Source organism: Ambystoma mexicanum, chromosome 6p (genome assembly GCF_040938575.1).
Source record: "Ambystoma mexicanum isolate Mex_15411 chromosome 6p, UKY_AmexF1_1, whole genome shotgun sequence".
NCBI lineage: Eukaryota > Metazoa > Chordata > Amphibia > Caudata > Ambystomatidae > Ambystoma > Ambystoma mexicanum.
In genome coordinates, this window is record NC_090935.1 from 1,342,007,411 (window position 1) to 1,342,034,240 (window position 26,830).

Here is a 26,830-nt window from a genome sequence, read left to right on the forward strand (position 1 = left end):
GAATAGGATTAGAAAAGCCCGGGTCATTAGCGGTGTGTGCACTGCCCTCACAAGAGCAAGCAAAGATGAGTAATGGCCAATACAAAATATAAATCTGCGAAGCAGCCAGGGATGGAGCAATTTGTCAAAAATTGTTATGGCTTTGAGCCTATAACCGACGTAGGCGAACGCGCATGCGTGGGAGAACGTTATACGACTTAACATGAATCGGCGTCACTGGGCTTCATTAGAGCAATGTTGTTTCGTTAGGCACTGCAAACACAAACGGGTATCCCTGAACCCCAGAGATGTCTTGATGCGCTCCTGGAGGGTAGCCACGTCGTCCAGACACAGAGCAGTGCCAATGTACCATGCGGCAAGGACTGGCCTGGCTACAACAAGACACTTACTTCAAGAGCAAAAGCGCGCAGGCGCACATCTCACAAGCGGTTTCCATGGGCACTCCCCCTGCACCATGCCACAAGATCTGTCAAATGTCTTGGTTGTTTCCTCAAGTTGGTTTTCTACAAAAAGCGTTTTCTTTCAATTCAATACCTTAAATTCGTTCTCAGGAATTTTAAAACGTTGCATTTGAAAAGTTATTTTCTCGTGCTGTTTCCATCAATATTTTTATCCTCAAATTGATTTTTGTAGCCCGTAACCTCTCATGATGTAACTCTGTAACCACCAACCCCGAAACCACACCCAGTAACATACTACCGGATGCAATGTTTCAACATCAGACACCTGGTCCCTTTAACAGCAAAAGCTCTAGCCCCTAGCCCTTTAACCTTAAAATGTGTCCTCTTTCACTTGACCTAAAATCTTAACGTTCAACAATGAACACCTTATGCCCCAACTCTACTCCTAACCTCCCACCTCAAACTACACAAACGCATGATCAGTGCAACCTCTCAACACTTAACTACATTACTCTATGCCTTTTACCCTGTTCCCCTATCCGTTCACCCCTTGCATGTTTTTCTTTATCTCTTGACCTCTAGCCCATGGCCCAAACAATTAATACTTTTAATTGTACTTGAGGTAAAAAAAACAACTAATTCACTACTGGAGTAAATAAGTAGACAAGTAAAACTAGTTTATGAACGGATTCCTCGAGGAAATGAAGCTTGGAGGAAGCCAGTCTTTTCCCAGTCCTCCTGCCCTGCTTAATTCTGACACAGAAATTAAAGTTACTTTGTGTTGTGACTAGAGTACTCATAAGTCATAGTCCCCTTTGCTCCATCCTTGTGGGCGTCCACCAACATGGGGACGGTAACGTAACCTTTGGCAGCGAAAAATTGAACTTCCCCTTTAAATTGAGTATAGAGCGCTGGGGCGCAGCCGCAGGTGTATAAAATCCCTGCGGAGGCCCCGCCCTCATGCACCTCACCTAAGCCCCCTTTCAGCCCCCTGACGCTTAGATACTTGGCTACATATTAGCCATTGGCATACTAGCAGAGGAAGGTGGGTGGGACGTATGGAGGAAAGGGGACTATGAACTATGAGTACTATGTTGAGTAAGTTTAATTACTCATACGTCCTGTCCCCTTTCTTCCATCCTTGTGGGTGACTCCACTGAACAAGAAACAGTGTGGAGCTGTGGTAACCTGCCTCATATCTGGGATGAAGCAAAAGGTTCTTCAGAACCGCCTGACCAAACTCTGCATCGTGCCTGGAGCTGGTGTCCAGTGAGTCGTGCTTACAGAAGGCTGATGGAGTAGCCCACATAGCCGCCTTGCTGATGACATCCCAAAAGGCATGTCTCTGAAACGCGACCGCCGTGGCCTTGGCTCTGACCACATGGGCATGTATCCCCTCGGGAACCACTTTGCACATAGCCGTTTATGTCTCTGAAATGGCTTGAACCATCCAACGAGCCACGGAAGCCTTGGAAGCCTTAGAGCTGGGGGAGGAGCCCCCAAAAGTCATGAACAATGCCTCAGACTTCCTGAAGGATTTTGTCCAAGAGAGAACACTTGAGGACCCCCTTGAGGTCCAAGGAATGCAGGCCGTCTCGGTCTTCGACTGCGGGTTCGGAAAGAACACCGACAGGCTTATCAGCTGATTCAGATGAAATGGAGAGACCACCTTGGGCAAGAAGTTTGGATGAGTGCACAAGATGACGATGTCGTTGTGAAACGTGGTGAACCAAGCAGATGTCCACAGAGGCCATTGGCTTGAAGGGCGTGGACTGCAAGGCTGCAAGAACCACATTGAGGTCCCAAACCGGGTGCGACCTATGCACTTTAGGAAAAAGCCTAGACAACCCCTTAAAATGGGCCTTAACACCAGGTTGGCTGCCGAAAACACATGCTCAGGGGAATTCTTGTAAGCCCCAATGGCCACCAAATACATGCGGTAAGTATTCATCTGAACTCCAGAACAAGTCAGGTATGCTGAAAAAGCCAGTATGTCATCCAAAGGACAGGTGACAGGGTCCAGACCCTTGTCACGAGCCCAATTGCAAAACCTAGTCCATTTGCTCCTATACTGGGACTGAGGGCCTACTGGCCTGCTGAATGATGTCCCAGTTGTTATCTGAAAATTGAGTTCCTGATCAGGAACCAGGCCACCTGAGCCAGTTTGGCCGAGTCCGGATGTTCCCCTGCCCCGCTCTGCTGTGTCAGGAAGCCCCTGCTGGGGATCGGAAGATGAACAGACCCTGGGAGCACAACTGCAGCAGATCCAAAAACCAGTGTCTTGAATGCCAGCAGGGGGCTACCAGGAAGAGGCTGCCACCCACAGAGGACCAGAACTTGTGAAGGTTGTGAAGGTTTTGTTAGAGCATAGGGGTGGGCGGGAACGCATAACACCTGCAGCCCAGCCGTGCCAACAGATCCGGAAGGTGTCTCCCAGTGACCCCCAGCCTGACCTGCCCACAAAGCAAACTGAGGGCACCTTGAATTAAGAGGGGATGTGAACAATCCAGGTCAGCAAACCCCCAATGCTGTAACAAGGCCAACAAGGAGTCCTACTTGTAGGTGAACCCCAAGCGACTCAACTGGCCTGCTTCTGCATTGCTGTCCCTGGGAGACGCACTGCCGAAATCCAAATCCCCTCCGCCAGGGCCTATTCCCAGATCGAAACCGCCTACATGCAGAGGTGTGAGGAAGGTGTGCCACCCAGCCTGTTCAGGTAAAACATTGTAGTAGAACAGTCCATCCTGACCAGAACATACCTGTCCCTGATGAAGTGTAAACATGCCTTGAGTGCCAGTCCCACTGCCCTGAGCTCAAGCAGATTGATATGCAAGAGGGCTTCTGTCCTGGACCATGCTCCATGAATCGCATAGCCCTCCAGAGTAGGCACCCAACCTGAGATGGAGGAGTCCGTCGTCGTCACCTGGGTATGCTGCGGTTTGGTGAAGGGGGCTCCCTCTGAGATATTGTCCTCCATCAGCCACCATGCGAAGATCGGGCTGCAGGAGCGGTGGTATTGGGATCCTGTCCGACTGAGCTCCATCTCCTGATCCCACTGCAAAGTCAAGCTGGAGGAGCCCCATCTTGAGGCGAGCGTAGTGGACAGTGAGCACACAGGAGGCCATCGGGCCCAGAATTGCTGGAACCACCATGCTGAGGTGGTCAGGTTGGCCAGAAAGTGTCCCCACCACCTTACGAAGGGACATAAAACTCTCTGGTGTGGGCAACACACACTGAACGGTACTGTTCCAATGCACCCCTAGGAAGACCAGTTCCTGAAAAGGGCATAACTGATTTCCTCTGGTTGATGGAAAACCCTAGCTGATGAAGGATATCCGTCAACCTCTAGCAGGAGTGCACCACCCCTTCAGGTGACCCCACCCTTACCAGCCAGTAATCCAAATAAGGATATAGATGATAAAGCGGAGAAGGCCCGCCACTGCCTTCAACAACTTTGTGAAGACACGAGGGGTTGAGTTCAGGCCGAAGGGCAGCACCTTGTACTGAAAGTGGTATGACATAATTATGAACTGCAGAAACTTCTGATGCGGTTGATAGATGGGTACATGCAGGTACGCATATTTGTGGTCCAAGGAACACATCCAGTCACCTGCATACAGAGACTTGACTATGTGAGCAGGAGTAATCATCTTGAAGTGTTCCAGCGGTAAAGACAGATTCAGAAAAGACACGTCCAGGACTACCCTCAGGCCAGCCTGGTTGTTCTTGGGTACCGCAAAAATCCTGGAATAGTAACCAAAGCCCCCGTCTACAGGAGGAAACGGTTCTATCACCTGCATCTCCAAGAGGGAAAGAATCTCCCGTAAAAGAGCCGGGTACACAATCTGACGAACAGGAGGAGAGATGGTAGCGGCAAAGGAAGAGGAAGACAGAACCACGTGGAGACTAACGATAGGATCCACAGGTTGCTGAAAAGATGCTTTGAGGTTTCCTGCAACAGAGCCAAACATCCCCCCACAGGCGAGCTGTGTTCCCCTGCCTTGACGTCGCTGTTTCTTGGCGTGGGAGACGGGGGCCGATGAGCGGGAGCGGAAAAACCAGCATGGTGTCCTCTGCTGCTTCCTCCTGTTGTCGGTGGGCGACGGGTCAGGCCTCTGTGTACCGTGGTCCTGGAACCCCGTGAATCCAAAGAAAGCGCAGGGCTTGAACTCGATCCTTCCATGGGACTGAGGGAAGGATTTCTGACCTGGTTTTGTCAGGATGGCCAAGGACTTGGCGTTCTGAGTGGAGGTTTTTTCTTTTGTCAACTCATCATCAGTCGACGAATGAAAAAGGTTGATGCCTTCAAAAGGGCAGATAAAGGATCTGCTCCTGCACGTCAGAAGAAATCTTTGTTGCGTGAATCCACGTCATCATCCTCATCTCGACCCCAAGGCACAACCCTCTGCTGGCTGTGTCGATGTGGGAGACCAAAGACTCCATGAGGTCCTGCGCAATGGCCCGGGCATCTGCTAGACCGGCCTTGATGAAGGAGGCTTGCTTGTCCTAAGGGAGGTTGGGCAGAAATTCCCTGACCTCCCGCTACAGCTTCTGGTTAGCTGCTGCCAAGAGGGCGTCCGCATTGGCTCCCCGCAGTTGCAGTCCAGAGATGGAATAATAGCGCTTTCCCAAAGACACAAGGACTTTGCCCTGCTTAGAGAGGCAACTGGAGGTGGCTCCAGTGAAGGAAAACGACCAAGACGATGGTTTATAATACAATGAGGCCACAGCTACCATAGAGGAATGAAGCTGCGGATGGGAGACAAGGAGGAATGGCTCACCGTCCGTCAGCCTAAACCTGCTGTCCAACTTCTTGTTCATCTGGGCGTTGGCCTAGGGTTTCTCCTAGACCTTTCGCGCCATCTGCACAACATCCATTTGGAGGGAAATACCAGACCGGATCGTGGTGCGTTTCCCCAAGACCTCTGCTAGCACATCAGACTCCCGTGAGTTTCCTCAGGAAGGGGGACCCCAAAAACTCTGCCAGGCCCTGAAGGCAGTCATGAAAGGCCTTAACGGATGCCAAGGGCTCATCGTCCTGGGCACTGTCGTCATGCCCCCCCACATTGCTTTTTTCACACACCGAGGGGATCCCCGGCCCTAAGACATGGGTCCCGGCGGGGTCCCCCCCCAGGTCCAGTGCCTCAGACAGTTCCAACGGCTGTTGAGGGGGAGGGGTAAGAACAACCAGTAGGGCCTGAATCGGTGGAGGGACCGGCGCCAGGATCGCAGCAGGAATGGGAGGGGTACCCAGAGGAGGGGGCCAGGGCAGCAACACCTCCAGGATTTCCTCCTTCACAGTGTCCTTCAGGAGCCCCTTCATCTGAGGGAGAACATATGAGGAAGAGTAAGCGCTCGAAGAAGTGGTCCTCACAAGCCGCTGGGTCTCTAGGGGCCCGGCCCTCCAGGGGGCAGGGCCTCTGCTCGTCGCCAAGGCGCCTGGTGCGTGTAGCCATATGGCTGTGATGGATAGATGTATCCCTGAGGAGACCAAAACGCTGCACCCTAGGGTCTGCTGCTGCTTCCGGTGGGAAAGGGGCTGGGATCATCCTGTAAAGCCCATTCGATTGGCAAAAGCACTGGTGGGCCGCGAGCTGCTCCCAAAATGGCAGCCTGCCTGGCAGGCTCTGCCACGTGCTGCTCTGCCATTTTGTAGCCTTGGGCCACGCCCAGGGCAGGAGGGCACGCAGGCCCTGAGCCAAGAGATACAGTTTGGGTATTGCACCCGAAGCAGAGGTGTGAACCTCAGAGATCCCTCTGGTAGGCGCAGAGTCCTCAGCCGGTAGTCGTAACGCCCTGACCCACGACCTTGGAGCGAGTTCTGGTAGGCTGGACTCCTTCAGCATCTGTGCTGGTAGCCGTGCTGGATCGTGCCGAGGACAGACTCTTGGAGGTGGCACTCGACGATACCTTACTCCCTGGGTTAGAAGAAGAGGACGAACTCGATCACCCTTCCGAAGACAGCTTGGTAGGGCCCCAGAGCCCCTCAGCTTGGAAGCCAGTAGCCAGGACGGCCTCAGGTCTGTTCCCGGAGCGCCCTCGGTTTGGGATTGGGTAGCCTTAGAGGCCTCAGGCCTGCCAGAACCTGAATACGAGGGACCTCGGTCCGTGGGGACCCCCCGGGGAAGGAGTTGCTGTGCTGTGGAGCCGTACTGTAGATAGTCTCCAGGACCTCTTGTCAAGGTAGGCCCTAAGTCCTTAAGATGGGGCGGAGGAGAGGTGGGAAGATCTCCCTCCACCACAACAACCGATTCTTCAATGCCTTGTGACCGAGAGCGCTGCAAGCCGAACATGCGTCCCAGAGGTGGTCGGGCCCCAACACTCAAGACAGAGTGCATGGGTTTCCGGCTGGGAACGAGCGGTCGCATGAGGCACATCTCATGAATCCTCCTGCGGCTGACATGCGCCGGGGAGACGAGGCACAGAGGGGAAGTTAAAGAAAATTGAAACAACATACTGGGAGCAAGCAGAAAGCTAATAAAGTCTCTGCACTGGCTGCCAGGTCGAAAACCGTCCCTGCGGAAAAAGGGACTGAGGTGAGATGCCAGAGGGCGGTTCCTCGGTAGGGTGTTCCCACGCCCAGGACGCGCCCATGCACTCTATAATAAATTTAATGGAGAAGCTCAATTTTTCGCTGCCAAAGGTCCCGGTACCGTGTTGGGGGACGCCCACAAGGATGGAGGAAAGGGGACGCGATGTTACAGTGAATAAGTATTGGCTTTTAAAATATGTTTCATCCTCACACTTTGATGCATTTGAATGTGCTGTGCCATGTTGGGGGACGCCCACAAGGATGGAGGAAAGGGGATGCGATGTTACAGTGAATAAGTATTGGCTTTTAAAATATGTTTCATCCTCGCACTTTGATGCATTTGAATGTGCTGTGCCCTGAGTTAATGTTCATATCCAAAAACAGATGCCATAATTGTCTAAGGCCAAAACATTAAACATTATTATAGTAACATGCAGGCATTTTCTGTTTTGACTTCGGAAAGAGTTACTCTCCGCCTGGGTTAAATCGGCAGTGGGGTCTTCTGGATATCAGCCCTGTGTGGGTTATGGTGCTGCGCCACCCCCCGCTGTGTTTGCGGTTTGTCTAACCCCTCTGGGGGTCTTCTGGTTATTAGTCCCATGTGGGACCTGTGTGGTACTGCTGTGCTTGCAGCGTCTCTTATCCCCTCATGGGGTCTTCTGTTTATCGGCCTCATTTGGGCTATGGGATTGTCTCGCTGCCCGGCAATGCTGCACAACTTTACTCCGGCGGCTGTGCTCAGTTGTGGAGGTGGCCCCCCCTGGCGTGCGCAGACCTGTGTTTTCATCCTGGCTTTGGACTGCAGGGTCTGCTGCTTCACCTCGGTACTCTTCCCCTTTCGCCTTAGGCTCCTCCTGAAGGGATGGGACTTCCTCCTTTGTGCAGCAGCGCATACCAGCGTAACTCTCGCCTCGGCTGGTCTTTTCTCTCCTTTGAGGCAGGTGTATCTTAGACCCTCCTTGGAGTGGAGGGAAACATCCCATTGGTTCTGGATTTTCCAGTAAGGTTGCAACAGATATAGGTCAGAGACCAAGACATTCACCTTAAAAGGGCCTGGCACATGGCTACTCTGCCCAGTTGCTATATAATCAATGAATCCTTGACACTTTACATTTAGGGGAGGTGAAAAAGAATTCCTACTTAGAGATCCCTACCCCCAGAGGGGCAAAGGAGGGGATCCCGCTAGTTCGGTTGTAGGGAGGGTATTGTGTAACAGGCTCACCTCCCTAGTCCCAAAGAGGGTGGCTCCCTCTTGGAGAGAAGGGACGAATTACCCGGATTCATCACAGTACATTAACAAAAACATTTAAAATGGAGAGGAACCAATGTATAGGACTGATCAAGAGAGAGTTATCAAAACAAGACAAGATTATTGATGGCCCAAGAAACTTAGTAGCATAACATGGCAGAAAAGGGCAGGCTATTTGAACAATATGTAAATGAAAATGGCAGAGCCAAGCAATATTGGGAATATGTGAAAAAGAATGCAATGAGTCGAAGAGAACTCCAATATTGAGTGCAGAAGCAGCTAAAGAAATTGGGGAGGGGTGGAATGAAACAAAATGAACAGAGGGTAGAAGGGGAAGCGGATGAAGCAGGGGAAATTAGAACCTCACACCAATAGTCGCAGCATCACATTTCTGTATTTCTGGTGAGTAAAACATTTGTGACCTTGCCCTGTTACTGTACACCTTGTGCAATTACTACTGCTACTTACTCATTGACTGCTTCTGTAAATGTTGCTTAAGCAGCAGTCATGTTCTATGGTGACCCCTGTGCAAGTGGCACTGCTGTCCTCACATTCTATCTGCATTCTCAGTGCAGGCTCCACTACTTCGCTCACACTTTCTGTGCATCTTTTTCAGGACGTATAACAGTCCATAGACTGTGCAAGTAGTACAGCTACTATGAACGTTTCTGTACACCTTGTGACTGTCACACCTTCTGCTTTCAATCCGTATCCATATACCCGGTGCAGGTGTCATTGGTCGTGCCAAACCATGTCCGTGGGCCGAACGCGCTGACGGAATGACTTGACGTACGTGCGTAATAGAAAGAGCTGGAATAGTCAAAGTAAAGACAACTTTTTCTATTTGGACTATTTCAGTGTGTCGTCGACATGATAAAGAGGTCTGGCTCTATCCAGCGGGAACTATGTTATTTACAAAATGAACCGGACAGTAGAAGTACACAATCACTTTCCTAAAATCATCTCTCAGGTGTTAGCATTAGAATGCAGAGCCTTTTTAAAGCAGAACTGAAAAAAACAAGCATTGGGAATGCCAAGTAATTTCACACTGGCAGTGCATTCAAAGCATGGGGAAAATTTAAGAGATACGACTGATATGGCGGCCGCACAGTGCACGAAGTTGCACACAAAGATGTACACTGAGTATATGGGGCAGGCACATACTGATCATGGGGGGGGGGGGCACATGGGAAGGACCGACACTGAGTGGGGTGGACACACAAAGATAGCAAGAAAGACACAGATTGAAAGATTAAGGGCGGGACACAGCACATGAAAGTGACACTCACAGGCGTTACATACAGGGAGGAAAAACACGCACAGACCACAGGGGAGGGACATGTAACAACCACTGTGGAGGGACATGCAGAGAGCTTGGGGTACGGACACACAGAGCAGAGGTGGGGAAACACAGAGCATAGGGAAAGCAACACGCATCACAGGGGCAACACCCAGCACAGGGGGGAAAGCAACACACAATTCGGGGGGAGGGGAGCTACACCCAGCACAGCGGGGCAACACCCAGTAAAGGGGGGGAAAGCAACACAAATCACCTTCAAAACAATGTGCATAACACACAGAGCAATCCACGGCCTAGGAGTGGAAGTCATACAAAAGAAATTCACCATCTACCAGCTGACTAGAACACTCTGATCCAGTGACGACATCCGCCTAGAACCGAAACCACACAGAAGGAAAAAACTTGGCGGGTCAGCATTCTCTTGCTCAGCCGTAAAACATTGGAACTCCCTCCCCAGAGAAATACAAACCACGAAGAACCATCTAAAATTCTGAAAACGTCTAAAAACCTGACTCTTCAACTCTGAATGGGATGAAAACAAATGAAAAACACCCATGCTCCATGAAATGAACACACAACTGAAAAGGCCTGGGAAGTAGGCCGGACCGAAGTGAAGTGCAGGGAGAGGCGGGAAGGAGGCCAAGATATACGCGCCCCGTAGAGGGTCAAACCGAAAACAGGGGAGACGAAATGGGCCAGACTTAATTGAACCTCAAATAGAGGGCCTTAGATTAAATAAAAGAACTCGGAATGAATGGACCACAGGGCACAGGGAGTACAAGGGCACCTCAAATTTGGGTGTCTTAACACTCACTGCTGTTTCTCAAATCTAGGTGTCACTGAGTTCACTGTTGAGTGCCAATTGGGGCATTTTTCTATATATTCAGGTACCTCCAATGTAGGCATTTTATTTGTTAACGTGTCTCAGATCTGGGTGTCAATGCACTTGTTGTTGAGCCCCAAATGTAGCTGTTCGTCTCATAAGAAAGACTGGGGTGTAGGGGAGACCGAGTAGAGTGCAGAGAGGAGAGCCGTCCGAATGGGAAGGAGACTTGGGTGCACCAAACAGGGGAAAGAGAGGGGTCTGACCTAACGGGACCACTGACAGAGAGACTTTGAGGACTACATGTGGAGAGAGAGGCATCCCAATCTCAGAACTGATGGACCACGACGTACAGGGAGTGCACCTCCCCCTGGGGGGCACCTGTGGGGGTGGTGGTTGCTGTGCACTGGGGTGGGCTAAGGGGCAAGGGATATGGGCAGCACTTGGTCTGGGCCCTGGGGCGGGAAAGGTACCGCCATTGAATAGTCCATTGAGGACCCATTGATCTTCACACAACACAGGAGGGTTACATGTAGCACACCAGAATATAAGATAGGGGAAGGGACCCATGTAGCACACCAGAATATAAGACAGGAAAAGGGATCCGGCCAACAGTTGATCAAAAAAGGGGAGTAACATTGGGTACCGCCACCGACCAAACCCACTAAAAAAACTCCCTCTTCTGCATACACCTCTCAAACTCTGAACTAGACACAACCACATCTCGACAGCACAACAAACCGCACACACTGCACCATGCCAGAACAACAAAACAGACCACACATAGGCCCTCATTACGACCCTGGCGGTAAGTAAGCTACCTTACCGCCATGGCGTAATCATCGTTTACGCCATGGACCGATGGCGTAAAGAGCGCCATATTCCGACCCATCGCGCACGAGCATTACGCCATGGCGGTAATGTAAACTACGCCATGGCGTAAACAGCCCTTACCGGCATCGAATGCCGCGCTGGGTGACCTACCGCCACCCATCATAGCGGCGACCGTAATCAGCGGCCCCGTAATTAGCGGGCCCCGTAATTAGCGGTCACTGCAAATAAGCGGAACCAGAAGTAGCGTCATCGTGGCGGAATGGGAAAGAGCACAGCGGCCATCTTTAAAAACACAATCCATTGCCATCCCACCCAACCACACTACATCCGACCCTGAAACCCTGTGAATCCCATTACCTCATCTAACCATACCAAAAGTTGTCAAAAAAGCCTGCGACAGGCAGCGGCAGGACCGCTTCAGTCGCGAAGAACTGACTATGCTGGCAGAAACGCTGCAGGAGAAGGCAGACGTCGTCTTCTCATCAGAGATGACGAGACCAGCCATAGGCCGGAAAAAAGCAGTATGGGAACTCGTGGCACAACGCGTAAGTGCCGTAGGTACCACCCCACGCACCGCCAGACAGTGCCGCAAAAGGTGGGATGACCTCCGGCTCCGAGTAAGGGGTATACTGTCAGCAAACCGCAACCTGGGACTGGCAACTGGCGGTGGAGCAGACTCCCCACTGAAGATGCAGCAATGGGAGGAGACATGTGCCTCATTGATCGGCATAGAGTGCATCGAGGGCGTAGGCGGAATGGAGAGAGGAGCCCCGACATCAGGAGACACAGGTAGGTGCCTCCAAAACAGCCTTGCAAAACACCCTGATTCACACTTACATGGGAATCACAATGTCGCCCCATATGGCAAACGCAACACATCAGCAGAAGACCCACACCCTGCACACATGCAGCATGTACACTCTACAGCAGGCACACACATTCCTGCATGCTCAACCCACCCGAAAGGGAGACAACCTGTATGTCACGGCCTACAAAGTCCACCATCTATCCATCTAAACCATGGCACTCATCACAATGCCTGCTCAATGTCCGCTGAACCATCAATAACACTTTCCCTCCTCTGCTCCACCACAGGCTCACACTCGGACACCGGCAGGGACGAGAGTGGCACCACCCCAGCCAAGAAGACCAGGACAGAGGGAAGAGGCCACCAACCATCCACCTCTGCTGGACCCAAGGCCAACCCACAGCAGGCCAATATTCCTGTTGCCGAACAGCCCAGGGCAGAAATTCCCCCGAGGAAAGGGACATGATGGCACCCACGGCAGACCCACAACCACTGCTGCCCACTGAGGGGATCGTGTCTGCGGGGAGCAGTACAGTCGGGGAGACTGCAGCCATCGCAGCCTGTTCTGACAGCGATGTGGCGAATGGGGATGATGACATGGAAGGTCCCCCCCCACACCCAACTTACCTCCCCACACCTGTCCCCATGTAGCCTGCATGGACAGGACACACAGGGGCAATCCCCTGGAGGTTCATGGCCAGCCACTCCAAGCCCAGTGGGAGTAGGGGAGGAGGGGAGTAGTCCTATTGGGCCTGCAATTGCAACCCCCATTGTGCCTGATTACAGCCAGGTGCTGGACCAAATATCAGCGAGGCAAGAACAACTGGCGTCAATCCTAACGCAGCATGTTGCTGATTGTGGAGGTGCCAGTTCAGGCATGGAGAGGTGTGCTGACAGCATCAAGGCAGCCATCCAATCAGCAAGCACGAACATATGCACGGAACTAGCCGCAGTGCGGAATATGATTAGTGAACTGATACGGACAATCATGGACACACGGCGTACCGAGCAGGCCGGTACATCCTCTGCTGCAAGTTCGGCCCCATCCAGCCCCGTCCGCAGGTCATCCAGGACCCGGAGGGGTACATGCAGGGGGGCCCCAGGTTCCGGGACAGGGGGCTGGCAATAGTGCCCGCACAGTGGACCACTAAAGCATTACCCACTTCACCACAGGCACTGGCACTCCTTTGCAGGGATTTCTGGGGGGAGGGGGGATTGGGTGTGTTGGGATGTGCAGGGGGGAGGGGGGATTGGGTGTGTTGGGGTGTTCAGGGGGGAGGGGGGAATTGGGTGTGTTGGGGTGTTCAGGGGGGAGGGTGGATTGGGTGTGTTGGGGTGTTCAGGGGGGAGGGGGGATTGGGTGTGTTGGGGTGTTCAGGGGGGAGGGGGGAATGGGTGTGTTGGGGTGTTCAGGGGTGAGGGGGGAGTGGGTGTGTCATATTTTCAGGAGCACAATACACTTTTACGTTTATCACAAACCAAATGTGTGGATATTGCTCATTGTGTATGTGTGCTTTATTGTTGTACAGTCTACAGTGTGCATATACCATACACACACAGTGCCCAAAGTGCCGTCCACATGTTACACGCACACGTAGTGTGTGCTAGAAGCATTGGTCAATGAGATTCTGATGCATTTCACGGCCCTCCTGTGCATCGCTGCCTCCTTGAGGTGCTGCCCCATCCCCACCCTCATCATCCTCATCATCAGGTGGTTGCAGTTCTGCGTCAGGGGGCAGAGGCACGTTACGTCTGACGCACATATTGTGTAGCATGACAGGAGTGCCCCGCCAGACCTGCTGAGGCAGCGGAAACGTGCCTTCAGTAGGCCAAAGGCCTGCTCTATCACCACACGGGTACGTGCATGGGCACGGTTGAAGTCCTCCTCATGCTGGTTCTGTGGGTTCCGGACTGGTGTAAGGAGCCACCTCTTCAGGGGATAGCCTGCATCACCTGTAAATGGGCAACAATGTATGTGTCAGGAATGAGATTGCTTTCTGAACATGACGCACCACCATGCCTTGCATTCAACTGTAACTTTGCACCAGATTTAGTTGTGCTAATGGATTCACACCATGCAACCGGTATATGTGCATGGCTCTCATGTACTGTTTTGCATGCCAAGACACAATGCAGGGGGGACAATTGCCTTGTGAGTGCCCATCCACTGTGTCCGTTCAGGCCGTTAGTTTATGTGACATGGCACGTGTCCTGTGAGGTCAATGCTCACATGATTGCAACATTGCTGTCTGGCTCATTATGACCCCAGGGAACAATACTGGTGTCAATGGGGGGGAGTTTGTGGGTCTTGCTGTCTGTGTAGTGGTGCATTGATGTTCCTGTCCGACATGTGCCTCCTTTGTGCGCAGTTATGGGGGACAGGCCTTTCAGTTGATGGTGTTTGGTGACGTGCATGTAGGTGCGTTCCTTTTGAGTCAATGTGGTCACATTTCGTACAATGCACTTGCAGATGGTTGTGTCATGGTTGGGGTACACTTTCATTCACATGTTAGGGCTGATTGGATCTGGCATCATGTATACTGTTGTCAGATGATGTGAGTGCTGCCTCACGGTATGATCTGGCTACTGCTAGTCGCAGCCATGTTACGTATGCATCATTCCCCCCCGCCCTTTCTGCCAGGTGCAATATGCATTGGTACGTCGATCACCTACACACTTCGCATTTCCATGCTCATGACATTAGACTCACCGAGTAGGCAGGCTCTTGGGCCTGCATGTCGCTCCATGTAGCGTGGTATTGTGGAGTTCCGAAGGACCATTGAATCATGCGTTGATCCGGGGAATTGGGCACAACAATGTGGGAAGATCTTGTTGGAGTCGCAGACCATTTGCACGTTGATTGAGTGAAATAGTTTATGGTTGCGGTATGGTACCTCCATGGCATGTGGGACCACCAATTCCACATGGGTGCAGTCGATGGCACCAATGCAACCAGGTATGCCAGCTAGTGCATGGAAACCCACTTTGGTGTTGGCAATCTCCTGGGCAGACTGTGGCAATGAGATGTGGTCGTCTGTGTGCTTGAGGAGGGCATCGAGCACTTGGATCAGTGTACGTGAGAATAATGGTTGGGATATGCCATGCAAGTGGCCCACTGTGTGCTGGTAGGTGCCTGTGGCCAGGAAGTGGAGCACGGGCACGACCTTCAGTAGGGGCGGGATGGCGGTGGGTGTTTCTATCATGCTGACGATGTCGTTGTGTATCATGTGCACAATGTTGGTGAAGCGACCCAGTCGGTACAGGGTGTGGATCTGCTCTGCGGTGAGGTTGAATGGACTGGCTCTGATGCGTGGGATTGGGGGCTGCCTGCGTGGTGCCACTGGCTGTGCTGGTGGGGCTTGCTGGCCCTGCCTTGCCTTCCTTCTCCTCCTGCGTCTCCTCTGTGCAGGTTGTTGTTGTTGTTGTTGTTGTTGTTGTTGTTGTTGTTGTTGCACTCGCATTGCTATCAGGTCCTCCAGCCCCCATTGTGGAGTGTGACTGGGGGCTGGTAGGGGTGGTGTGTGCTCTTTTTGCACTGGGAGAGTCTGTATTGCCTCCCCTGTGCTGATTCTGTGCACCTGTGGCAGCTGGGAACACTGCACATGGCCATTTACGGTTGGTTCGCGATGGCGGAATTAGCGCCATGGCGGTAAGGTACTTTGCGGCCTTGGCGATGGCGTTAGGGGCATGTCCGCTTGGTTTGTGATCTGCGTAGCTTTGCGCCATGCCGGTATTTACGGCATGGAGGGTCGCGCGCGCGGCTTTGGTGCTGTTAGCGGCACCGTAAACTACGATGTCGCTAATTGCACTATCACGGGTCATAATCGGACCTAGAGGTAAACGATGCCGGTATTCACTTACCGGCATCGTTTTCCGCTTACCGCCTGGGTCGTAATGAGGGCCATAGCCTTGCACAACAGCACATGATGGCTACCAACCTAAAACACACACCTATGCTCAGCAAACGATGTAAACCGAACTGCAGCTGCCAACAGCACATCACAGCTCCTTTGCTCTTTCTCTCGCTCAGTCCTACTAACTTACACCCCACTTACCCTCTTTGCCTTACTGATCTGCCAGTGCGCCAAGGGACCATGCAGGTGGTGACAGTGCACAGTATAAAAACCTTTAACATAAACATATCATAGCAAGGGAAAAGCAACACACAGCACAAGGGTGAAAGCAACGCACAACACGGAGGGGAACACTCACAGCACAGGGGGAAAAACACACACGGCATGGGGGGGACACATTCACAGCACAGGGGGGGGGCATTCACAGCACAGGGCGGAACACACTCCCAGCAAAGGGGGGGACACACTCCCAGCACAGGGGGGGAACACACTCACAGGGCGGGAACACACTCACAGCACAGGGTGGGAACACCCACAGCACAGGGCGGGAACACCCACAGCACAGGGGGAACACCCACAGCACAGGGGGAACATTCACAGCAGGCCTCCGCCTGTAGTACAGTCCCGCCTCTCAGGAGTGCCAGTTTCCTGGGAAATGGAGGGAACAGCAAATACAAAAAGCACGCCTACTACTTGTGATAATAAACAATCTCTTAATAAACAGGAAGAGAACTGCCACATAAAACTACATGGGTCCTTCAAGAAAACATGCAAGGGTGCGGAGCACTGTCTGAGCCCAAAATGCCTTCTGCAGTTTTTCCCTATAAATGAAGGCATATTTAGTCTGCTGACTAAAACTGTTCTTTACCTGCTGCCACACTCTAATAAAGCCTACACTAATTACACAAATACGAAATACTGGATGCTAACATGCCTGCTGCCAGTCACACGACAGTACGGCCAAACAACATCCAGGATCTAGATCTGCCCCAGATCTGCCAACCCTCTATTTATACATTTTTAGCAATCGTTTTTGCTCACATATAGTTGGCATTAAAGTGCAACTGTAAAAAGACAAAACTATAAAGCAGCCGAGAAACAAACAAGATCACCTGGTGAAGCTTACCTGGAGTCGAGAATTCATGCTCATAAATTCCCGTTGCTCCTTCATGCTTTCGCTCATCGATTTTGAAAACAAGAAACCCATTTTTAACTGAAACAAAAGTAAATTTAAAAATCAGATTTTGAGATGGAATACCCTATGGGAAGTACACAAACAATCTATTACAATAGTTGGTACAAGCAAAAAAAGACATGGAAGGTTCTTCACCAAGGGTTGTAAAGCGCTATATGTATTCAAATATTAGCACCCTGTGGGTAGCCCAAGTTCTGAGCAAGTGGTTGGCCACTCCCTCCAGGTACTTCCTTTGACCTCCACCTCACGCTGCTTTAACCCCCGCCCAAAAAACTTGCTTTGGCCAGAGATTTCAGCTTGTATACAGCATGTTTGTCCAGATAGTTCTCCATCAACCGACATCATGTTCCTGTAATGGAGACAAAGAAGGGACCTGGGAGTGGCGTAGAACCTGAACTCTACAGAGAAGGTATATGTTTTCCATCACTAGTATACAAGCTATCCCTCTTCGCTATTGCGCAGGTGACAATGCCGAAAATCAGTTTTAGAGCGGGCCATACCGGCCAGGAACGGTGCCGTGCTCCACTGGTTAAGGGCCCTTATCACCTTTTATTTTTATTGTGATTTTGGCTGCATATACCCAACCTTACACAAATTACAGAAAAAGACAGCACGAAAGATAAAAACCACAAATCATTTACATTTTAAAAATGTGCAATTTTTTAAAAAGCATAAACACCAAATATATAAAGTAATAATAAAATAAAAATCCAATCCATAAAAATTAAGAACAGTGTCATCAGATCTATGTTCAGCTTATTATGATTTATAATTTACATTTTGAGCCAATAGAGACAAAATGACATATTACCATCTTAACTTGACCAAGCCTGCTTCAGACACGATTTTTATAACAGCAATGGTGGCGAAGTATTCTCACCATTCACTATATTCTTGTGAAGAGGTGGCCCATATACAGAAATTCGTAATTATGTATGAAACGACTTAGCCATTGGGTTCTGTTGGTTTTTAAAGTTGGACAATTCATGACAATATGTTCTCTATTCTGTACCACACCCAGGCTGTTACAGAGTACACACCCTTTTCCTCTTTCTGTGTTAACTGATCGAATTTGACTAATCTCTCCAGTTGGTAACAGGTTAAGCCTGAATCTTAAAAATGTGCCTGCCCAATAACTGTTACGGAATTTTTCCAGGTATTTGGGGACTGTACCCCGAAGTTTATCTAGTGGTGACAGGCTATTATAGAGTTTGTACCCTCTCATTTTAGCTGTAGTAGGTTCTTCTTGACTTCTTATAGATGGTCAATTAGATCTTTAGCGGACAACTCGATAGCACTCAGGACTAATTCTCCTCTTTTCCTAAAGTTGTTTACAGCATGCAAGTTGGAACAATTCAGAGCTTCCGTTAGGTCTTTGTAAATAGTACCCTTTATTGTGATCAGTAACTTTATATATAACAAGAAGTCTCCATTCCAACAGGCAGCTCAACGAGATTAAACCTAACTCAAACCTTAGCGCCGCAATAGGCACACAGTTCGGCAGGCTCAGACCTCATTTCAGAATCCACGATTCAATCTTGTTGTATTCCATCTGTGAGCCATATAATAGGCCAGGTACCACCTTTGTTTAATAAAAAAAATAAAGGGCATAGAGAAAATCTTCAGAAACAAGATCTGATTTTCTTAATTTGTGATGCCGCCTGACAGGATTTGCCCATTAATCGCAACATGCTGCATCCATATAGAAACCCAAATAAGTTAGGGTACAAAATAGTTTTCTCCCACTGACCCCATTTTACTTCTGTTGTTACTTATAAACGTGATGACGGTTTTATTTTACCGTTGATACAGAGTTCACTTAATATGGAGAAATCCCCTGACGGCATTCAATTGTCTTTGCAGGCTGTGAGGATTCTGATGGCTTCCTCACTTCTTTCCCCAATATATCCTCCCCGCAGGTGGCCAGGGAAAGGCTGTTGCTTTCACATCCTGACCCTGGGGATGGATATGTGAGGGAGGATCACCTGGGCGGAGGAGACTTGGGAGTGGGGATGAGGCACCCTTGTGTGAGACAAGGTATCCCCCCATTTCCCTTTTATAAAGGAGTCTGATGTCCCCCAGGCTTTCATGTGGTAGTACCAATTCCTTCCCTATTTTGTCAGAAAACCATCTCCCAATATACACCCATTTTGGTACTGAGACGAGGAAGAGACAACATAGAAACATACATCCTTCCTTTATTAGCTCAGACATACACAAACACCACTCTGATACTAGCACGAGTAAGTGGGATGGCGAGTACCAAGACTGTAATGCAATTGAAGAAATTGCCTGCAACTGAGGCCAAAGGGGTGGTATAAATGGCCCACTGAGGTGAGGCTAATGAGACTGCCTGTGGAGCGATTGCAGAAGGAGAAGCCAGAAGTCACGGCAGGGAGACGCATGTCCGAAGCGCCGTGGAGCTGCAGAGATGTTGCAGCGGAAGTGGATTTTGGCGGGAGTCTTCGGAAGGTCTCCGGTGGCAGGGTTGCTTTACCAACCTCCCGGAGTCAGGAGGGCTCCTTCTGCGGTAACCAGAGGTGGCAGAGACCCTGGAAGAGAGGCGTGCTGAGCTGAGAGCAGAGGCAGCCACAGATAGCCTACCGAAGCCGAGGACAGCACAGAGACCGCGTACCCGGTGAGTCAAAGCAGGCTGAATGACTCTGGGACGCTGTTGTGCGAACCGTGTGGTGTATGCAGGTGTCACACCGATGCGGCCATGGAAGCTATGGGCAAGATGGAGGCCCTATTAGGACTCTACGGCTTGTCTGTTAGCGGTCTAGCCTTTTTTTTTGCTACGGGCATATATGGAAGCCACGCCCCCTGCGAGTCGCGTTGCAACTCGCTTTCGCTGACTTTTGTTTTGTCCCTTACCAGTGCCTTCCTTGATTTCCTCCCGTCTCAGCTTTTCCCCTTTTGCTGCTATATATTTCCTCTGCTGCCCTATCCTGCTCGCCGGATCTTGGTTCTCTTCCTTTGCCTTCCTTGCATATCATTCTGTTTACGTTTTCCGGCTTTGTCTAGTTCCGTTTCTGCTATCTGCTTTGCGCTGCCGCAGACCTGCCTTCCCCGGCGGCCGGGTTCCGACTTGTCGGCTCCCACCCGCTCGGGGTTACTTTCACTACATCTCCGTTCTCTCGCTTTCTCACTCTCTCGCACTCAAGCTCACTCGTTCTCTCTCACTCTCTCTCACTCAGACTCACTCGCGCTCTCTCGCTCTCACTCACTCATTCTCTCTTGTGCTCTTTCTCGTTCTGACTTCTGGCTCTCTCTGATCTTACCTGTTTCTCCGGTAGTACTATTCCCGTGCTTACCCTTCTTTGTCCGCTTCCGCGTGTATTGCGGAAGTCCTCTTCAGCGACTCTTCCTTACCTCTCCTTCCCGGGCTCCTTCATCCAGAAAAGCCCCGCATCAGTGCCGCTATCCTTTGGAGTTACAACCAAGATCATTGTAGAAAGTCCTCATCTGCCTCTGGACCTTGTAATCTACCCGGCCATCGTCATCTGCAGCTACACAGGGTTTTTTCTGCCTTTCAGGCTTTTTCCCTGTTTGAAGGAGCGGGCTCCCCAGGGTTCACTTGACTGTTTGTTTTATTAACGGTCAAAGTGGCCTCGGGAGGAGACCGCCCCTATCTCTTTGAACGTAAGAAGGGGAAAGGATCTCTAAAGAAGGAAGGGGAAGAAGAGAAACCTCCAAAGGACCGGAGAAGGAGGCCGAAGGTACTCAGCCACAGTGAAGATCCAGGTGAGGCGATCCCTGGGAAAGGAGCCTTGGGCAGTGACAGCAGGTCGGATCGCTCGCGAGTGAACGAAGGAAAGCGTAGGCAATCGAAATGACGGTCCAACTTAACGTACAGATGATTGAGATCTACGATAACTTGAAGGCTGAGAGAAATGAATATAACGATTTGTGAATACCAAACTGTAATGAAACTTACAAGGACAAGGAAGGGCCAGAAAAGCAGTGAACTTTGAAAGTGTGACTATGCCCGTGAACAGGGTGCAAGTTCCCAGCAGGAGAGTTAACTGGGAATTTGAGGGTGCTGTATTTAATGTGACTGAAATGAAGTTTTGAATACCGAATCAAAAGAAAGTAACAATGATTGAAAGCCACTTGGATTGAAAGCAGTGAATTGTGTAAACTAAAGAAAACAAGCATTGGCAAGTGGAATAAAGAATATAAGGAACCGTGAATTGTATAATCCGAGGAAAACAAGCCTTGGCAAGAGTCATAAAGAAAAGAGGAACTGTATAAATTGAAAGCTGAAGCAGTGGCAAAGCTATGAGAATATTTGATAATCTAACAAGTGAATGGTGGCAAAACGTATTGAAAAAGCTACAAGAGTGTAGGTCGATTACCAGCTGAAGCAGTGGCAGTGTAACTGCCGAAGAGAAGCAAATAAGGTGTGTCCGTTGCGTGACCTGTAATGGGTGGACTGTGTGGTCCAACAACTGCGCCTAGACCGAGTACATCCAACTAAAGGAAAGCCACTTAACACATCTATAAGTTTGTGATTGAATGTCAAGGAAAGCTTGTGTAATTTGAACTTAAAGAACTCAACTTTGTGATATTGGTGAAAGACACAGAAGCCTGAAAAGCTGGGAAGTATCACGCAGAATTGTGTTGTTTTGGAAGCTTTGAGAGACTTGAACGCTTGGGGAAGGGAACCCCCTTTTTGTTTGAAAGTGAATGGTCTTGAATCCTGGGGCAGGGAGAACCCCTATTCTGACCAAGAGCTGGAAGAAGCTCTGAACCTTTGTTCAAACACTTTTTATTTGATGCGGAAATCCCTACACGTTTTGAAAAAGTAGAAGTGAGGGCAAGTAGGTTTTGGACACAGACAGACATTTACTTTGGACTTCCAGACACAGACTATGATTAGTTTCAGTTAAAAGGGATATAACACCTTAGCATATGGCAAGTTAGGCATTTTCCCAACCTTATTGTGATTTTAATAAATGTTTGTAGCACAAACTTTGCTCAGTTGTCTGTGTATACTTTCTGATGTCTTCACAAGGCCCACCGAGTCCTATCCTTAAGAATTACATCATCCACGTAGGTTGGTATCGAAACCAAATAAGAAAAAAAGTCTTCCTCCTTGCCAAGAAGCTCTCTGTCAGGACACCATGCCCACTCAACCTCAATTGCAACAGTATTTGCCCGTGCAAACTGACCAAGATCGAGAGGAGAGAGCCAGGCATTTGTCAATCGTTCAATTTATGCCATAATAGATTATGATTTACACAACTGAATGCCTGTGTGAAGTCAACAGCCGCCATATAAAGTGGCACTTTATCTAGCCTTACAGATTCTCCTCTTAACCAGCCTACCACGAGGGTGCTGACCTCTGTCTGCAACCCCCTGCAAAAACTGGTCAGGTATTTCTGCAGTCTGCCCGATTCTGTTGCCCAATTCTCCAAATCCTGCAGTACCAGGCCTGCAAAGATCTTGCTCTCACTGTTAAGAAGGGACATAGGACGATAGTTACTAGGGATGGTCCTAGATTTCTTTAATAGGACGTTGTGATGGCCTCTTTTTTTGTCTTTCTAGGTAGAATGTTGTAGATTGCATCAATTTACCAACACTCTTGCTCCCAAGGGTGCCTGCAGTAGTAGACGGGCCTTGATCATTCTCCGATGGATCACCGGCCTTAAGCACTGTCTATAGGTCAACTGTTCAGTTGGGGTAACATCGTAGAGCCCTCACCACGTTGTTACTCCTACTCTAAACGGTACCAGCAGAAACTGGCTCTCCATCTCTTTCATTACCAATATTACATTGACGGGCCAAATCGCGACTATCAAATGGCTAATTCATTGGGGTTTGACACTTTGTTGACGAGATGGTGACTGTAATCATTTCCCCCCTCCTTTTTCCTTTCTACTGATGCAATGGGAGCCCACATCTCCACGGTTTTGATACCCATTTATTGCTGTCGAATCCATGGCTGTTTGGTGCTTTATTGAATTAAGCAGGTCCTGTGGTCTAGAACTTCTCTGCTCCCAGACTCCCGAGCTCCGGAATCAAGGGCCCGGAGAGGATTACCCCAAACCTAGCTTGATAACAGATCACATTGAGATCCCACAGTAATAGGGCCCATTATGATTTTGTCCAAGTCCTGGTTAGGGCACAGGGCTCATCTCAGTCCAATCCTGTGGCAAAGCACCTGGGATGCTTCTCTTTTGCAGTGTGTTGAGAGACCTTCGACCCACAAATGACTCCACCTTCAAGGGTCTGCAGGCCAGAGCTTTTTCATCACCACTCTTAGTTTCCCTTCATTAGTTCATGATCTTGAGTTGTAGTCACTGAGAGATTCTCATTTGCCACTTCCTTCTCACATTGGGACCCACAAGAATGTGTCCTAGCCTCTCCAACAGAATCAGTGCAGACTCTTATATAGTCTAGTGGGATAGACTGGATTAGAATGGGGCCATTATCGGGAACCCCAGAATGGTTCTTCAAGTCTTCCCCTCATACTCTGTTCTCGTTGTTAACCATAACAGTTGTCGGTTTCCTTGACTTTTTTAGGGTCAGGGTTTGGGGGAAGCTCTTTATTAATGATTGGTCTATGGCTGCCTCTCTTGGTGATACGGACCTCGGGTGAGATTCAATTAATGTGTCTCTTTGTATACCTTGATCATTTGATTCCTCAGGTTGCAAGTTCCCTGTGGGACCATGATCTTTATCCCCTTCTAGAGTAGTTCCTTTCCGTAATGTCCCAAAAAGCTGTTCCGCTACTTCCATCATACTGTTCTCGTCTTCAGCTAGTATCGCTGCTTCCTCCATCAGATGAATGTTTGAGGAATTTTCTCATGTTTGTTCCATTTGTTCTTTTGCCATTTTTCTTTCCCTTCTTTGATCGCTTATATAAGGGATCACCCTGTATGTCTTCTGGAATCGGTACCCCGATGTTACCCATTTCCGAGACTGATGGGGGTGTAGCGGTACTTAAAGGCTTCCCCAAAAAATCCACCTTACCTGTCAGACCAGAGAGTGACTTGTGTATTAACTCCAGATTTATTTTTACATCACTCAATTGTAAGGTCTGGGTATTAAGTTCTAGTCGGATGTTGTCGTATTATGAAGAGAAGGAACGCAGTACCATATTCAGTGTTGATATTTCTAGGGCCGATAACCTGATCTTCAAGATCTTTTAAAGTATGATGCATGGCGTGTTTGAATACTACGGGACTTAGATCAAGATCTTCTAGCTCAACAACTAAATCACTGTTTATGTGTTCTGTCAGAAATGAGAATTGCCCCTCTTCGCACACCTCAACTTCCAGTTTGGTTATCGCTGGTCCTTTTTGCAACGATTGTACCAAATCCACCTGGGGGCTAATTCTAGCAGACTTAGGTCACTAATTTAGTGAGAACTGGGTATGTTTCTCTCGTCCGTAGATCTTACAGATGGTTGTTGCCTGCGATATGTACTAGTGATCGGGTGCCGCAACTGGAAATATTAAGGCATTTTTTTATCTTCAGGCCTTTGAAACCCTGTGTTTTTTTTCCAAGTTACGGGCGCTATTCCAAATGGCATCTTCTCTGTTTGATGTTGAGTTGGGTAATTGGTCAAAATGCCTGGGTGCGGAAAGAACTAGTGCCGGTTGTGTTTGGGGCTTCTCACTAGTGGCCCCACCCACCTCGATGATTTGGACCGGTTGGTTTAAATAGCGATGTGGACAGCCTATCCGACCCTGGCCCATTGATTATGAATTAGCAGGGACCAGATAATTTGCCAGCTCATTGCTCTTGTTCGATGTTAAGGGTGCCTAAAGGATCCAGGGATTCAAGATCCTGTAGACTCCACTCATACCTGGATCGTAGAGATTTAACCCAATTAGGGGTTCTAGTTCTCCTCTATGGGAGCGGTCTATTGCCATAGGCACAAAGGCTCCCGAGAGCTGTGACTCATTGATCAGTGGTTCCCACCTGCTTTTGTTGGCAGGAGTACTTATAACAGTTGGGGTGCTAACATTCCCACTTTTATCCAAAGATGTGGTAACAGCAGAGGTGGATTGACACGCGGGAGTCATTGGGGCCATATTCACGTAAGCAGCTCGGCTATCTGAGCAAGCCAATGGCCCATCATTCTTTGCTGCCTTCTTGGGTGTACATTGGGTCCATAGAACCGCAGTCACTTGTTTAGTAATTACGCCCTTGCCCGCTGAAAGATATGGCATTTTGAGTGCTCCTAGAGGGCCGATCCTCATTGGTCCTTACGGAGGCAGGCCTCAGTGGGGGTGGGGGGTGAGCCCCCAGGCTGCAAACCCCATTGCTGGAATTACAGATTGTCTGGACCCCAATGATTCATTAATTCTTTCCAATATGGCATCAGATCCTTCACTCTCCTCCCCCTGTAACTGGACTCTCAGCCGCATAACTGGAAATGTTTCCAAGGAGTCAAGAGAGACGAAAGCAAGTGTCACAGTGAGATTGTGTCTCTCCCCACACGGTCTCTCGATAGCTTGTTCCTGCTCCTACACAGACACAGATTATTAATAACCCTAGTAACGCCACACGGCTGGGGCTTATACCAAAATCCCGACATTTTTACATAGTCCTTTGGTTAGGTGGGTCAATAGAAGCTTAGGACGTAGAAAAAGGGTAATAGAAAGAAAGGAGCACATAGACCGTTACCCGCCTATAACCTGGGGAGCAAAACCTGTGCACCGCTGAGCCCCTCAAGGCTTCAGGCTTTCAGGCTTCAAACTCCCGGGCACCCAGGCTTTCCCCTAGCCCAGCATGTAGAAGCTAGTACGCTGAGCAGCAGGCTCCGGACTCCGGGCAGCAGGAAGCAGCACGCAGCACAAAGCGGTAGCAGCGCCCCAGCACTCTTCCCTCCGCTTCTGCTGGCCTTCAGATTCTGTCAAGCTGCACCACAGAGTAGCTGCTTCTGACAGATACCTTATTAGAATAGTGTAATGTTGTCAGGTCCCTTTAAGACAATGTAGTGGCAAAGAGCAATAGTGCTATTATGTTTGCTGTAAAGTCACAAGCACGACTGTAATGTACAACATGTGCTCATTTTGTACACTTGTGAATCATTTGGTTCATTTCATCGTGAAAAGCGTAAGGATTAAAGGGCACAAACACATGTTCTGTTCTTTCGCTTTCAAAGACGTCATATCAAGGAAACAATTTCAGACATGGATACCATGGGAATAATTTTAGGACACTGCAGCGTGAATTAACCCTCAGTTTTTGTGGGACCTCCAAAACACCAGCTCAACTTTGTTGCAAGTCGTAAATGCAGTCATGATTCGAAATGGCCTCCAGCTCCCATCCAAGCACCGCAACATCGTTTCTGTGGGGCCAGACATAAGCGATGCCAGCGAACAAAGTTATCACCTGCACACGTTGCGGGGCGAGCGGCTGCACTATTTTTTATTGCAATACAACAGCTTTTACTTAAACAGTCCAATAGTGTGATTTCTATGAACAAACGTTACTGCAAAGAAACGCGAATGGATGCAATTTGCAGCCATCTCCCACTCTTTTGTGAAGTGCAAAAATAGGGAATGGAGCTGACGACGGAAAAATCAGCTCAAAATGGAGGAGGCAGCAGGTTAACCCCTGCGGTGTCATGCCGCCAGGACCTGGAACCATCCCCTGGGGGTCAAAAGGCGAGGGGCGGAAAGGCGCCAAAGGCCTAATGGCCCAAAAGCCCGCGAAGGGCAGAACAAAAGAAAATGGGCGGGGACATCAGGATTTAAGCAGGCGGGACCGGGGTGCCAGGCATCTCGCTCCTGCACTGGGACCCGGTCGCCGCCTCGCAGATGGAAGAAATTTCGTTTCCAGGAAGAAGATTTTGCTTCGGTTCGTGCTCGATTG

The 26,830-nt window shown here is 49.7% G+C and overlaps 1 protein-coding gene across 3 annotated transcripts in view; it reads right to left on the minus strand.

Moving 5' to 3' along the window:
- PLGRKT (plasminogen receptor with a C-terminal lysine) overlaps positions 1-26,830 on the minus strand; it is a 510,003-nt gene that overhangs the window by 407,626 nt on the left and 75,547 nt on the right. For all 3 annotated transcript variants that reach the window (XM_069626014.1, XM_069626012.1, XM_069626013.1), the window contains exon 2: positions 16,928-17,014. In XM_069626014.1, the coding sequence (XP_069482115.1) occupies positions 16,928-17,008 (81 nt within the window). In that variant the 5' untranslated portion in view covers positions 17,009-17,014. The remainder of the gene's footprint in view (positions 1-16,927; positions 17,015-26,830) is intronic.